The 15,739-nt window shown below is 50.0% G+C and overlaps 4 protein-coding genes across 4 annotated transcripts; 1 reads left to right on the top strand and 3 right to left on the bottom strand.

The window, feature by feature from the left end:
- Window positions 1–1,004: 1,004 nt before the first annotated feature.
- Window positions 1,005–3,159, top strand: Pdw03_8232 (G1/S-specific cyclin Pcl5, putative; the record flags this gene model as incomplete). Its single annotated transcript, XM_066101906.1, has 4 exons — window positions 1,005–1,452; window positions 1,529–2,023; window positions 2,078–2,204; window positions 2,277–3,159. The coding sequence occupies 4 exons, from the start codon at window positions 1,005–1,007 to the stop codon at window positions 3,157–3,159; spliced, it is 1,953 nt and encodes a 650-aa protein (XP_065956989.1).
- A 1,327-nt stretch (window positions 3,160–4,486) lies between these two features.
- Window positions 4,487–6,280, bottom strand: Pdw03_8233 (NCS1 allantoate transporter; the record flags this gene model as incomplete). The annotated part of the gene is made up of 3 exons (XM_066101907.1): window positions 4,487–5,380; window positions 5,439–6,079; window positions 6,139–6,280. 3 exons carry the CDS (start codon window positions 6,278–6,280, stop codon window positions 4,487–4,489), a joined length of 1,677 nt encoding a protein of 558 aa, XP_065956990.1.
- A 462-nt stretch (window positions 6,281–6,742) lies between these two features.
- Pdw03_8234 (FMN-binding split barrel-like protein) lies at window positions 6,743–7,588 on the bottom strand (the record flags this gene model as incomplete). Its single annotated transcript, XM_014677888.1, has 1 exon — window positions 6,743–7,588. One exon carries the CDS (start codon window positions 7,586–7,588, stop codon window positions 6,743–6,745), a length of 846 nt encoding a protein of 281 aa, XP_014533374.1.
- Window positions 7,589–8,492: 904 nt separating this feature from the next.
- Pdw03_8235 (tRNA-splicing endonuclease, putative) lies at window positions 8,493–15,145 on the bottom strand (the record flags this gene model as incomplete). The annotated part of the gene is made up of 4 exons (XM_014677889.1): window positions 8,493–8,588; window positions 8,653–8,739; window positions 8,801–15,059; window positions 15,123–15,145. The coding sequence occupies 4 exons, from the start codon at window positions 15,143–15,145 to the stop codon at window positions 8,493–8,495; spliced, it is 6,465 nt and encodes a 2,154-aa protein (XP_014533375.1).
- Between the last annotated feature and the right edge of the window lie 594 nt (window positions 15,146–15,739).

Raw genomic sequence — 15,739 nt, forward strand, 5'->3', positions numbered from 1 at the left:
AGGTGAAGCGTGAGTCACCGTCGTACCACCGTCTCCTAACCCTCCTATCTCGGAGTCTCTTCGCCGCATCCGGGTTTTTCCCCTCTCATCTCTCTCTCTCTCTCTCTCTCGAAATGTGCCCCATCTCCTGATTCTACAGAGTATACTGTAAAGAAGAATATTTGACTATATTCTATTTCTATATACGTGTGGTCCCTGCGCCTCCCGGCATCTTCCTAACCCGCCACCGACTTCTTCTCGCCACAGTGTGACTCTCTTTTCCCCTTCTTCCAATTTTTTTTGCCCCCCAACTCTCTTAGTCCAACTCTCCAAAACAGATTGGTGAGAAAAAAAAGAGTCATAGGTAAAGTCAGTCCATAAAGGATTCTCTTTTCTTCTCTGACTCTAACATCTCCATCTCGCCTCCCTGCAGCCTCTCGACGCTCGCCTCCCTCTCTGCCTAGCCACTTCAACGACTGCCTTGTACAGATAGCCACCAGGGTGGTTCTGCCTGTACACGGTCCGTTGGGTGTCTTGATATAACTCCTTTTCTATCACACGACTGATTTCAAAATGTACCTTATTGATTCATCCGTTCCGATCGCCTGTGCTGCTGTTACCGATTTCCGCATCGTCACCGTCTCTGGTTCCATCTAATACACTCGGAAGAAGAGTCACCCTGCCACGTGCCCCGGCTTTGGTCTTTATATCAGAAGCACTTGGTTGATCGGATCGTGAATACGTTTTCCTTTTCTTGTCTTTATAGTTGTTTTGTTCCCCTTTGCCCTCTTTTACCCGCTACACCCGGCGGTTCCGCTTCTTTTTCTACGTCTGGTTATCAACCTGGCGCTCTACATTTAAAAGGTTCGCCGTCGCCTTCGTCGCAAGGACGGCTTCTGTCTACTCGGCTCTCGTTCCCGGTTCCCTGCTTAACGGTATCTTGACACCACGGTTCCAAAATTCGGATCATCTCGCTTTTATCCGGCTGTCTTCATTTGAATTTTTGTTCACAACAAACGCCCTAGATGAACTCCACAGTACTTCCGGATATGTCAGGGATGGACGTCTTGGGAATGAATATCTCACACCCAAGCTCTCAAATGACAGCGTCTCACCACGCTCACCCTTATGCATCCTCGATCTCCTCCTCCGCCTCCTCCTCATCCTCATCTGTATTCTCTCTCGATTGTGTCTCCTCGCAGAGTTCGATATCATCGACATCGACCAACCCGGTTGACGTGATTTGGGAGAACGAGAGTAATAGCCAGTTGGCGGGAAGAAATCCAAACGGAGCTTGTCCCCGGGCTTTTACCAAGGGACCTGCTTCCAAGGGGGACGGTGTAGTGCCACCCGAGTTGCGCATGCACCCTCGGCGCACCAACAGTTATTCCTCTAGCGCTCCCAGTGCGCGCCCTCCGCCATGTCTGCTACGGCAGTCGGAACGGAAGGTGAATTTCGTCGACAACCTCGTCGGTAAGTCTTAAAAAAGGACTCTTCACAGTACGTCTTGTACGCTCTGCTAAATCTTTCTTTCTCTCTTTCTCTGAAGACACCGCATCACAGATTGTTGAGACCATCTGGCCCCTTTCCGCCGCGGCAGCCCGCAGTGATGCCGCGACCGGATCCAAGGGGGTTCTTCCTCTCCGCACTTTTATCCAGGAGACTCTCCGCCGCTCGCGTACTAGCTACAGTACCTTGCAAGTGGCCTTGTATTATTTGATTAAAATCAAAGCTCACGTACCCACGCATGATTTCACTAAAGAGCAGTATCGGGATCAGTCGCCTTCGCGGGCGATGCAGTGTGGGCGACGAATGTTCTTGGCAGCGCTGATTCTCGCTTCAAAGTATCTGCAGGATCGCAACTACTCCGCTCGTGCCTGGAGCAAGATTTCTGGCCTCAACACTCTTGAGATCAACCAAAATGAGCTTATGTTCCTCAAGGCTGTGGGATGGCGCCTGCACATAGATGAGGCAACGTTTCAGCGGTGGACTGATTTGGTCTTAAAGCTGACTCCTGGTGCCGGTGGACCCCCGGTTGCTAAAGGTCAGTGCTGGCAGACTGTCTTACCCAGACTCACTCCTGAACTCGACTTTGTAGAGTCAGAGCCCGTGGTCCCAGTTTCGGCGATGGTTGGGATGGATCTCGGTCTGCCAGAATACCTCTCGCCTCGCAGTTTGCCAAGCAACGAGTTGGTGCGCTCCTTGCCGCGCGAACGAACTCCGACGTACGCCCGGAGTCTTCCGCGAACCCTGGAGCCGACTCCGCGCATGGAGTTTGCTAACCTGGCATTGCCCAGTGTTCCACGGCCTACGATGCTTCCCACCCCACAGATGACCCCTCAATCTCAAGTGTCCTCCACTCCTGCTGCGAGTGTGAGTGCTTACAACCCCCGTCGCCCATCCATCTGCTCGGCAATGTCTCAGGCGCAGAATGCGAGCATGGCGCGATCAACACTCGATCAGCGCCCGCCCCAGTCATTCAGTTCTCGGACTCAAACATACGATGGTTATCCGGCTGCGGCTCGTCGGTCATCTTTGGCTCGCTCGACCTCTTCGGCATCCTCACCTGACTCGATGGTTTCGGACGTCTCTACGCTGTCGTCCCGCTCTTCGCGGTCGTCATCGGTCTCGTCCAACGCCTCGGGTACTTCGGGCTCCGCGCCAGCTCGCCTGGCTGTAAAAGCCACATTGCGCTGCACAAGTAACTCCCTTAAGGAGTCCCGAAAGTCTCTGGCCATTAACTCTCCGATTAACGAGAGTTGTCTAGTCGGCGTCTACAGCTCCCCTGAATATCCCAGTTCCATGGGTTCGTCGGTCCCTGATCTATCTAATTTCTCCCTGGATTCCAGCCTGAGCGAAGCTGCTCAGAGTCTCTGCGAACTTTCGGGCGCGACACCCGAACGGCGCCAGTGCCGAAAACGTGGACGTACTGGTTCTGACGATCTTTTACTCCAAAACCATGTGCGCCATCTGATCAACCTCGGGGCCTCTGGTGATCATTCGGTTTTGTCTGATGAACAGTTTCCACACTCGTTCATGATGCAACATGGGTCCTCTACTCCCCCCGTGCGGACGGGCCCAGTCTCTGGACCAGCAGGCATGAAGCGTGCCTGTTGTGGCAGCGAAGCACGCAAGATCGCGTTGAACCCGAGCCTCCGCGTTGCGGAGTATTCAAATTGACTTGCGATTTATTAGCGGATTTCCTTATTTTCTTATCCTTTGTGCGAGGCAAAACAAGAAAAAGTCCGTCGTTTTGTTTTTTGTTTTCCCTACGACGAGCTGACCCCGTTGTACATACCCCTATTCTCGGGCACTCGGTCGTACGTATTGGGACTTGGGCGTTTGATTCCCATGAGGTGTACGATGTGGTGATGACTGGCATGTCTTCTACTTGCATCGTGCATGTGTTAGCTCCATTTTTTTTTCCTTCTTTCTTTTATCTACTTTTGTGGTTGCGAACGGAGTGTGGTCGGCATGGGATGGTTATGGTCTTTATTTACTCTGGTTACTTTGGGGGAGGGGGGGGGGAGCGGGCGTCTGCCCTGATTATACCTGTATCAACTATTTACCATCTCCGAGGGTCTCTCGTCCTCGGATAGGATAGTCAATCCAAATACAGCTCAACAGCGATATCGGTCCCTCTCGTGTTCCCAAGCGCCCCGGTAACCTTGGAACTACCTACTCCGTAAATGTGCACATGACAGAGGTCTGACCGTGCAACCATGGAACTGCAATGGTTCCGCTGTGAGTCATTTAGGCGTCAACCTTGGAACAGTGGCGGTGTGTGACCGTAGAACCTTGGGATGTGGCTGTGGATCCAAAGTGTGGCGGTGGGAATCCTCCCGGCGGATATTATCCCTGGTTTCTATAGAGTGGAGCTTGGAGCTTATGCACGGCACACATAGTTATGCATCTTGCAGGGAGATGTGCACATTTACTTCAGTCCTGTGCGTGAGCATATGCAGACAAAATGTCCCCGTATCTATCTGAACTAATGTTAAAGTCGACCCAATATTAAATTCAACCCTAGGGTAGGGGTTCACAAGGCCTTCATCCTTCAAATATCGGCTTGATCGGATGAGATGCTCCTGGGAAGTCAAATGTGAGTGCAAACGATTAGTCTAAATATAGAAGCCGGGTCGGACAAGGTGGTTTCTCGAGAGAATTATGTAGTAGACGTACGTACTATTTATACAACCATTAAATTGCTCACAATGTTCTAAATATCCTACCTAGCACGCCAAGTTCATACGTGGAATGAGCCCACTGATAAAAGAAACCCTTTTCCGTATATCATAGTAAACACCAGTTAATGCCTTTCCCATTTTAAAAACCTCCACTGGGTGTCTCGCGCCAATTGGGTCTTCGAATTCTCAAAGCCTCGCGTTGTTAAGGATATAAAAGTATAGGTTGTCGATTCTTTAAGTTAATCCTTTTTAACGTTGAAGTTGAAATCTACATGCCACTCGGGACAGGACAAAAAATTCTCATCAATATCAGGTAAGACTTATACTGCCTTTTCTACCTCCGTATCTTTCTCCCGTGTATCAGCAACCATATCCTTCCTGTCTAGGTCATCTGCTTCCATTCCTTCGACCACCGTGCCTCTGTCGTATATCTCGTCAGGTAGAACCGCGCGGTCAATCCGAGTTTCTTGCACAGGAAACAGCCATGATAATAACGTATAGACAATAGACGTCGCAACAAAGCCCAACAGCCATCCAAACTCAAACGGATGTACACCGACGCCGACATCGATATGAGAGTTCACAGAGTTGGCCAGTCCAGGGAGACTAGGTGCAACACCCACGACAAAAGACACCACGGCACGCCAGTTTATGCCAGAGATACTCTTGCCCGAGAGGCCCGGGATGGGAAATGTATAGCGATAGATTGGGTTATTGGGCTGGTATAGAGCGAGGGTGTCATATCGACGGCGGTTGATAACCCAGAAGTCAAGCATCATAATTGCAGCAATTGGACCAAGGAAGATCGCATATGCAGACATAAAAGAGAGGAAGTTGCCTGCTGACGCGAGGATTTTCCAGGGAACAAGACACCACGATAACAAGGCACATAGGATCTGTCCGCGCCGGATGCTGATATACCGCGGTGCCAGTGCGGTAAAATCATTCGCAGCCGAAAGAGAATTGGCCGAGATGTTCACACCCAGCGAGGCTAGTGCGAAGGAAGCCGCGCCGAAAAAGCGACACGCACGGTTGGGCCAGTAACTGATCAGAACTGTTGGATCCCATGGAACAGACGAGAGATTATAGTGCGCTTGGCCGGCGGACGAGGCGGCTATGCCAATAAAAGAGAAGAAAGTAAATAGAATAGGTAGCGTAGGGACGTAAAGGAGCTGCCAACGGGAGCTGACGCGAGAGTATCGGGAGAAGTCAGACTGAGGACGTTAGCTTCTGTTCAAAAATCCGATAGTAGGGCCGCCTTATGGGTGGTACCTGGTTCACTGACAAAGTCGCATAAACACCCAGAACCGATGTCATATTGGCCAAGAACAGCCAGCTAAACTTGAAGCCGGAGACTGTGGGAGCCTGCTTTGCGAATACGCCACCACCACCTTTCACGGTGACAAATGACCATATCAAGATAGCGACCCATGCAATGGGAATTAAGATGGATTTGATCGTGAATAACCAGCGCAGCTTGTTTGGATGCATGTAGAGGAACGGCACCTGGATCAACCAGAAGATCAGAAACCCGACCATACCACCGGTCGTGATTCCCTGCGACTCGGGAATATCATTTGGAATATCCAAGAAACTTGGCCAAATTGCCCCAATCATGACATGGACGGCATTTCCGCCGTTGACATTTTGGATAGCAAACCAGAAGACAGCCAGGATGACTCGCGAAACGATGGCGATGTATGACCCCCAAAAGCCCCAGCTAGCGCGCGCAATCACGGGGAATGGGACATGGTATATGGCGCCTACAGTACCGTTTGCAGCAATAACCAACGATATAATGAAGAAGGACAAGGCGATGATACCTAGAGCTTCACGATAGGTGAGGCCGACGGCAATCATACTGCTGGCGAATTGCCAGGTCGCAGCATTCAAGGCATCGGAGATCCAATATGCTTACAACATGTTCCATTAGCCTCCGTCTGCTTGCAAAAGATAGGTCCCAGTCACATACCTATTATACTACGTACACCCCATTTGCGGCCATTCTTGGCAATCGGGTCGAGATCACGGTTGGTCCACCGTGCATTGCCTGCTGCAAATGCAGACTCACCCTGCGCAACCCGTATGTGCGGCCTAGAGATCCGTAGCTTCATAATTCAAGATATAGTCGATGGGATGGGTGTTCTCAAGACAAGGAGGGTTCGTGGCCAGGTTCTTTCGGTGTCAAAGTTGACGTCACACCACAACGCAAGGGGTAGTTCAGTAGAAACATCAGATACTGAAGACCAAAAGAAATGAAGCTCCCACATCTTCTTCTTATCCCTAAGATTTGCCCCCGATCTGTTCCGTGCACAAGATGACAAGAATCTTAGAATGATAAGGCTGCATTACATAGATAAGACTCAAGGGACGAATAAGAAGGGAGAGCTCAAAAGTACCCAAGTACCTCGTAATGCTTGTTAAGTGTGTAGAGATTTCGAGATATGCTTAATTGCTACACATTCTGCAAGCGCAAATCTAATGCTAAAAGAAAGAAATTAAAAAATTAGAGCGATCGTCACTGAGAACACTCAGCCATTCGTTAATCCCGGTGGAAGTACCTAGGTACACTTTCTCTACTGCTTTTCACCTGGCAAACGGACATCATGCCACCCTCTTCCATCGCCAACGCCCTCTAAACTGCCATGTGGTCGGATTCCCTGCCACTCCGTGAGATTGATCCATCCAATCTGCTGAACGTCACCAAATCCGCCAATCCAGTAAGCATGAGTGACCACCAACCGGGCCCAGAAACTTGCATGAGGCGAGTTAGAAGCACTGGGTAGCCAGACTTTTGCATCGGGATGAGGCTCGAGGAAACACTTCTCGAGGGCTGCAGCTGCGTCATCAGGAAGCGGGGACGGGAGGTTGTCCAAGTATCCAAAGAGGGTGACACGAGGCAGAGCGGCTGGGCTGATAGGAAGACCAGGGTAGACTGGACCAGCCTCATCAAGATGATCCCACCAGTCTAACTGGAGACTGAGGTTAGACCCCGCTGCAATGTTTTTAAAAGTGGTTCCAATGCGAAGGCCAAGAATGGTTGGATCGCCGTTGTTATTATGAGATAGATCAGGTGGCAAGGACCCATCGCAATCGGCAATGTACTCGCGGAGTGCGATCGAGAGGCCGGCAACGTCTGAGGGAGCATGTGCGGAAGGTGGAAGGGACTCTGGGAAATTGGTGGAGATAACACCGGAGGGTGACAAAGCAAGCAGGCGACGGGCCATCAATGTCGAGGTGAACCATGAAGGGCGGTTTAAGGTGTTTTCATCTTCAATATAGTTAGGGTTTGGGCCACTGGTTGGTTGTTCAAGGAAGGCCTGGAGATTGTCTGGAGGCGGGACAACAAAGCCGTTGGCCGTGAGGGGTAAAAGTAGTGCGAGAGCACCGGTGAGAATGGAAACCGAACGAGAGACCATCATGGCAATTAACCAGATAGATAAGTTGGCTTCAAAAGAACTTTAAGAGGAGCAAAGAAGAAGACAGCAGGAGGGAACAAGTGCGGAGGAAATCAGCTGATGGCAATCTTATCTGATCGGTCACCCACGGCGGTCACTAGCTGCCAATGGCGCCACCTCGGGCTGGCTGTTCTTGGCCAACATAACATCGGTTCTGGATAGTGACACCATAGATAACAAAAGGAGATGGGAAGGAAAAGTAGCAAGGAAAAATTCATGGAGGAATGAGCAAGGTCAAAGGGCTAAGCTTCCATCGAAAGAAGATCTCAAAAGACACCTGAAAGGAAGCGGTAGAAAAAAAAGCCACAAATCTTTCAAAGTGGATTTTGTGATTCGAGTTATAAGAAAAGTCGAAAAATGACATCGACAAATTTGCAAATCCCACGTAGATCCCTAGTTAAATCTTCACGCATTCCGCCATCCTGCTCACCGTGTCGCTATTCTCCGAGGTTAGCCTACGTCGTCCAAGTGGTACCTACCGCCTCGTCAACCCAACAGGTGACGGGCGCGTTGCTACGACAGTTCGTACCATCTTTTTAGTTCGAGCCGACTGCATAATATCGTCTTAAAGGATCAAGGCCGTACAAGGGGGATGATATATGTCTCAGATGCACCAGGATCTGTATACATTTTCCGTAAATGACAAGGAGAGATATCTTTCTGGAGGCATGTCAAAGGATTTGATAACATAGGGGAGTAGTGAGTAGACCGAATGTAGGTAGTAGTGTACCGCTGGAAAAACGAGGGAAGATGCATGTCAAGATGATATTCATCATTGGGGTGTGGGACTATTGAATTAACTACACGACAGACATGACATGGCGTCATATAAAGGCTGACAAGTGCGTCGGAACTGCCGTTGCAGCACTTACTTGCGCTTTGGCTTAGGCCGGATGAAAGGATCTGTCTCCTTCTTTTTGCGGATCATCGGGGGTCGGGGCTTGGGAGCAGCTTGGTTGGGAGCCTAGATTGACAATATATCAGTATGAAGAATTAACAAGAAAGTCAACCAAGAACATTACGCTTACATATGCTCCTGGTCTCATTGGCGGGGCCCTTGTCGGGTCATTTTCGGTCGGATACGCTTGGCCATCGCGAGAAGGTTTGATAAGACCCTAAGAAAGGATCAGTATGGGTGAAAGCTAGTTAGTTGATTCAGTGAACGGAAAAACTCACTCCTGGCGGGCAGTTGGTTGCCGGGCCCTTGTTGCCATGGCGAGCATTGGCCACTGGGTTGTCGCGAGAGGGACCAGAAAGACCCGGGTGACCAGAAAGACCGGGATGACCACGACCCAATGGGCCCCTGGGGGCATTGTTTGGGGGATGCGGCTGTCCGGTACGAGGACGTTGCGCTTGTGGTCCATCAGAGGAAGAGTCATCACGTTTTCTCTTCGTGTAACTATCAACAGGGTTCGCTGGTGGGTTTGCATTCGTAGCTTGAACAACAGGGATTTTGGGGTTATGGCCTCCCAGTTGACGCTGTCGCTGTCGCTCGGTGAATGAATCTTGACGTTGCTTGAGGTTGAGCTCGTCCCTCCCAAGGCGAGATTTCTCAAACTTCGAAAGAACTTTTGTGGACTTGCAGTTGTGGGACGAATGCCCACATTCGCCGCATTCAAGGCATCGTTCAGCACGGCAGGCAACCTTGGTGTGACCAGCCCGACCGCAGCGCAAACAGTTTCCTCGAGCATTCGCCTTTGCCTCGTCATTGTCGCAGTTGTGGGTGAAGTGGTTGGCGCTTCCACAGATCCCACACATTTTCGTCGGATCTAAGCCCTTGCTTCCCCCAGAAGGTCCGTCCGGTCGTGAAATTGAGGGTGAACTACGCCTAGAAGTAGAGACCGAGACGGAGCGCGAGTCAAGGCCAACAGAGGCCGATGAAGGTCGGGAAATAGGTGGTGCAGGGGGTTCATAGTCGGGTGAGTCTGGTGTTTCTTCGGTGCCAAGGTCGACCATTTCAATCTCCTTGTAGCCGGTGAACTGCGGCTTCTGCAGGATTTTCACAATATCACCCTCCGTGTAGACATTTCGCTCCCGTGCGTTCTTAATGAGACCATTCCAGAACTGACCCTGTTCTAGGGACTGCGAGTTACCCAGAACCCAAAGCGATGACTTGGCACGGGTGAGACCGACGTTCATACGGCGGATATCAGCCAAGAAACCAATTCCCTTGTTGGATGCACGCACACAAGAAAAGATAATGACTTCGCTTTCTCTACCTTGGAAGGCATCGGTTGTATTGAAATCAACCTTTCTCAGAATGTCTTCGCCGTATCGTTGGGTAAACTGGTTCTTGAGCTCCCTCAGTTGGCCCTTGTAAGGTGTGATGATGCCAATCTTGCCCGCGAAGTCATATTCTTTCACGTCCGTGATCAAACGATCATACAGTTGCATGGCCACTTGTAACTCTGCGTAATTGATTAAGGAGTGGCCTCTGGCCGCAGATGAGTGCATGCCCTGAACATCGAAAAATCGGTAAGGACTGAGAAGCTCGCTTTGATGCCACGGACGCTGGCGAAGCTTAGCCATGTCTGGTCCATCCTGCAATTTGCCATCGTAGAACGTAACACTGGGGAAATGACTTATGGCTGGATGCATACGGTACTGGATATCCAGCAAGTGCACATCTTGAGGGTGATTCTTCTGCATGCGGACGAACAAACTTTGTTCGTACTGGAACTTGGAGGCCATCTTTGATAGAACAGTTGGAGGCAACTGTTTGGGATCACCGACAAGAACGCATTTCGAGCAGCCGTACTTCAGTGGGATAAGAGCACTGAGTTCAATACACTGTGCCGCCTCATCGATGATGACGGTCTCAAACTCGACATTCATACCCTGGAAAATTTCATGTCCAGAACCGCTAAGGGTAGTGCAAATGACATGAGATTCGTTGATGATTTGTTCTTGGATCCGCCGTTTATGCATATCAGCATTACGAGCCAGCGTATGGTTCTGATCACGAGCCTTATCAATGGAAGTGCTGAGTTGAGATCGCTTCTTTTTCATTAAGTCAAACTCGCGCTCTAGCTCTTCCGGAGGAGGTAATCCCTTTGCTCGTGCCTCGTCAAGTTGCCCCCGAAGTTCTTTGAATGAAGTATCAGTTGTCTTATGCTCTTCGTAGAGCTTCTGCAAGTCGACTCCATTTCCTTTGCTGGGATCCTGGTTCAGACGGGCATTGACCATCTCATCGAGGGTGACGTCCAACACCTTGGTGTTGATCGCGTCACTTCTTCCTAGACGCAGGACAGAGACCTTTTCTTGCCGACCATTAGTCGTCCTCACACCATCCTTCAATCGCATGACCAATTCGTCGACAGCGGCATTACTAGGCGCACACAGGAGAAGTTTCTTCGAAAGAGCGTTTCTCGCAACAGGAGCACCATTAACTTTGATCAATTGTTTCCCAAGTACGTCGCTTAGGAGACTTCCGACAAGTGCGATGATGGTCTTGGTCTTTCCCGAGCCAGGAGGACCTTGGATGAGAGTAAATGCGTCGTTGTCGACAGCTGACTTGATGGCTCTGGCCTGAGCACGATTGATGGAGTAATTATCCATGATAGGCTGCAGCCTTGTATCTGAATAAGTGAGAAGAGGTGAAGGCTTAGCCAAGACAATCTCTTCGCATAGATCATAGTACTGCAACGCCATCAGAGCACCGTATTCACGCTCCACCGGGGTCAAAGAAGTAATCTTGGCGCCCCAGGCCTCGGTCCCCGGCCCAAAAGAAGACAGGAACTTGTTGTTCCCAGGATTTACCCGATATGTGACCTCCATCTTTTTATTCTTCCGATTGACACCACAGACACGCGCGAGAACATGGGGCACACTTGGGTCACTTGTGAGTTTGGGCGAGTTGGAGAATAACACCAAATCACCTTCACCCAAGCTAAAATCCTTTGGGGGAAGACCAAGCGGCTGGGTGCTGAATTCGATCCACGAGTCGACAGCCAGCCGGGTCATGACTTTGACTTCGAAGGGTCGGAAAGAACCTTCGTCCTTCGCCTGTTGGAAACCTTGCCACGCTTCAAGAATCAACAAAGGTTCGAATGTTCTCTGATAGTCATCGGGTGTGCGGAACGTGTTTGAGACCAGGGAATAATCAGTGCGGTCCGTGGTGGGAGGAAGATCGCCGGTTGCAAAAAAGTCCCAAGAGAGGATTGAGTGGTGAAGAGAACCCAGATCTGGAGCCAGGCGAGCCCGCATGTCCCTGACAGACCGATGGCGCTTGACCTTTTTGATGGGTTGCTGTTGGAGAGATTGTTTCTTGCTCAATTCATAGGCCGCGACAGCATCGGGTTTCTTCGGTTTGGCACCAAAGAGTTCCTTGTCTAACTCATCTTCGCTCTCGGAATCAGACTCATCACCAGATGAAACCATCATGCTGTCTGCGGGGGTTGTATGATCTTTACCCTTGATACCAATACCTTTCAGGCCAGAGCCTTGTTCAGCTGTTTGCTCCCCAACACCATGTGCGGGCGTATTCTTCTTGAGTCTCGCGAGCTCAATCAGATCACGCTTCTTCTTGGCCTCCCTTTCCCGTTCGCGCTTCTCCCGGAAAGATAGAACGTGGGTGGTGTCATCGTTGGCGCGCACAGGAGGAACTGACTTGGGAAACATGTTCGGACGGAATATCTCCGGACGGTTCTTGACAGCTGTTGAGGATCGCATTTTGGCTGCTTTTTCAGCTTCCCGTTTAGCTTGGGTTGCGAGGCGAGCTTTGTTGAATTCGACAGAAGAAGACAGTTCAAGAAGAGTTTGGTCGTTCAAAATATCATCATCAAAGTCATCGTCACTGGTGATGCGAGAGGAAGGGCTCGAGACATCAGAGGGTTTGGCAAAAGCGGTGATCGAAGACTGCTTCTTGAGAGAAGCAGTTGAGGCAGTGACGACAGGTTTCTTGTAGTACGCCTCCAATGAGCGGACTAATTCTGCCTTTTCACGTTGATTGAGGATTGTTTTGATTGTGCCATTGACAGCAACTCCCTCAATAAAGCTCAATGCATCTGGCCTCACAGTGGTCACATTCATCCCACCCAGCCTGCGTAGAAGCTTTGACACCAGCCCTACGAGAGTAGTTGCAAGAAACTCATCCTTCAACCTAAGCCATTTTACCATGGCACTCATTGTGGCAGTTGGTGACTTGAGGAAATTCTCGGAGGCAGAGGTCTGCCCCGGATCTGCATTCCCTACAGCCCCCAAGAACACACCATACTGATCAAAGAGAAGGTCGGCGAACTGGATCGTGTCACGGCAAAATTCAAGCATGACAGTCTTATCATTACCCCGAAGGTGCCATGCCTCGGTCTCATCAAAGATCGTAGTCAATGCCAGCCACAGATACTCCCAGAGCTTCTGCAGCGACATGACCTCCCGGCGATCAGTGAGGTTACGAGTTCGCAGCATACCAGTTTGACTGTCACATAATATCTCTACAATGTCTGTACCAGTGTGTAGCATTCTTGGGGCGGGTGCAAAGGTCTTCATGTTAGAGATCCGACGAAATGACCAACTGAGGCCGTAGATCGTAGTTGTGAACGAAGATTGGAGGAGGTGAGAGATGGCATCTCGTCGAGCTGACTGGCTGCTGACGGCCTTGATCAGATCAACTGCAGCTGTGTAAGTGTCATAGTCGGCGGCAAACAAAGCCGAAATCACAGCGCTACTAGTATCCTGACTTCGGAACAACGTTTCAAGGTGCTCGGGTGGGAAGTCTGCGAGTCGCCCGATGATCCGACTTGAGAGGTTGGTGAGATGGCCATAGATCATATTGAAATGGGTCTTCTCCTTGTTCCCTTCTCCTTTCGTGGGAAACATCTCTAACCCAACCAGGGGCAAGATTCCTAGGAGGGCCGAACTTGATAGCGGGAGGTTGTCTCGGTGGAGGTGCTTAATAACAGCATCCCATATGGGCGCCGAGTAGGTAGAAACTCCGTGGGCGAGGGTACCGTGCTTCAAAAGGGCCTCATAATCGGTCTTCAATGACTGACACTCCAATGCCAAGGTGTTGCGTACAACTTCCATGCGCTGCGCGCGAATGTCCTCCTGCCGACTTCGCTCAATATCAAAAGTCGGAGGGTTGATGATTACGTTAATTGTATCACCAACCACTCCCATTGTCTCTGCCAACACGATCCGAGTAACTGTGCCCCGGGAAGATTCATTTTCCGTGAAGCGGCGTAGTGTTTGAAGGAGGCTGGCCAAGCCAATATCAAAGCAGTGGTACCGTGACAAATTGGGATACTGGGTATCTTGAAGGCGACCGAGTAATTGTAATGCCAAGAACCGACAGGCAGATGGCTGGTGGGCACCCTTCAATGAGCCGAGGAAGGGATTGATCCAGGAGAGCATGTCTTTCAATGCCGACCTCTCAAAAGGCTCACCTTCAGAGGTTTCTAAGAGAAATGCACTAAATTGTGTGTTGAAAAAAGTTTGTTCCATGATTGCTTGGGGAGAAATCGTTTGCATTGCATCCCAAAAGTCAACTGGAGCTTTTTCAAGGAATAGTTGGATTGTGTTGAGAAGGAATCGCAAGCTTGGTGCAGGTATAGCGAGATGATCCACGGAGAGACGGCAAGGGTCTATTTCCAAACCTCGAAGCTGATGTGTAATCTGCTCTTTGTCCAGCTTTCGGACGACGAGCGGCATGCCTCGCCACAACCTCTGAATGACTGCAAATTGTGGTGGCTGTTGTGATGCAGCTCGTAGGCCCATTAAGAGGCCATCGCGTACCGCCCATTCAAATTCTTGGGTAGTGGGAGACCGCGGGTATCGTGACCATGACTGAATAGCCCAGAAGCTTCGGAATTGATTAGAATCAAAAAGAAAGCGAGAGACCGCAGGAATGTAATCTGAAACCTTCAAGCTTCGTTTTGTTTGAATGAGCTTGAATGGCTCATCGAAATATTCCTGCAGAAGACTTTCATTGCGCAGCATGGCTTCACAGCTCAGTGTCTCGAAGATTGACAGTAACGCAGCCCTGTCTAAAACATCCAAGCCAATTTTTTCCAATGGGATTTGCTTCAACTGTGTTTTAGCGGTTGTCAAGTTGCGAGTGATTCGCCTAATGTCCCACTCGTCGATTCTCTGGGCGAATGCCTCAATATCATCTTCGTGATAGTTCTCCTCCTTCAGCAGGTCCATGAGCCAAATCTTACCAATGTAATAATGCTTGATGCATAAATCACATTTCTCCAGCGACTCATCTAGTTTGCACAGGATCCAGTTCTGATCGTCCTCTACGCCATCCTTGTGGTATGCCAGGATGCGCATGGATGAGAGAAAACTCTCTCTTCGAGCAGTCGCTTCGGCCACAATATCCTTAATAGCTTTCCCACCTTCATCCACTTGCTCTAAATTTTCATAGCGTCCGTGATCATCGTCGTCTTTCCGGGGGCAGAAGAGGTGGATGGCTTCCGGGAGGGCCTTGAGCTCTCTGTACAAAACGCAATCGAATTAGTTTCAGCTCATACGTCTCGAGGGGGTTTATGAGGTCTACCTAATCGCAGCCAGAAACTCCATGGCGACTGAAGTCTCGAATTGTGGAGATATTTGTATCAAAATGACAGAGTGCGTGCATTTCCTTCATCCCATGGGCAGAGCAGCTAGAACATCGTTTTGCCAAGAGTTGTCACTGATCTCAAAGTAATTTCACGAGCTTTGACTCAGCTGCTGATGAGAGAATCAAATGGTGTGGCTCAAGCGAAGGACAAAGTAATGTTGATAGTAGCGAGGAGTGGCCTCGCAACCGAGTGATGTATTTAACCACAGTGTGTTGATACTTGAGTGGTCAGATAGATATTAGATCGGCGACGAGATTTAAGTCGCCTTCCACCTCGAAGAATGAGACTCTATGTTTAACCAAAGCAAACGAGGAGAAGATAGCGAACAAAAATCCCCGAAGCAAACGCGGGATGCCGAAGTGCCATTGGCAGATTGTTCGGGCGGTGAAGCTACTGTCAACGCGTAGACGCGCTCCATTTTACCCAAATGGGACAACATCTGGGACCTGGCGATTTTTTTACAACTCAAGACTACACTGTAGGCAGATTTGCTTGAGGAGCCTACACTTGGAAATTCCAGAACAGCGCATTAGGAATATTAAATGGACACATT

The sequence above is a fragment of the Penicillium digitatum genome, chromosome 3, assembly GCF_016767815.1.
Source record: "Penicillium digitatum chromosome 3, complete sequence".
NCBI classification, from domain to species: domain Eukaryota; kingdom Fungi; phylum Ascomycota; class Eurotiomycetes; order Eurotiales; family Aspergillaceae; genus Penicillium; species Penicillium digitatum.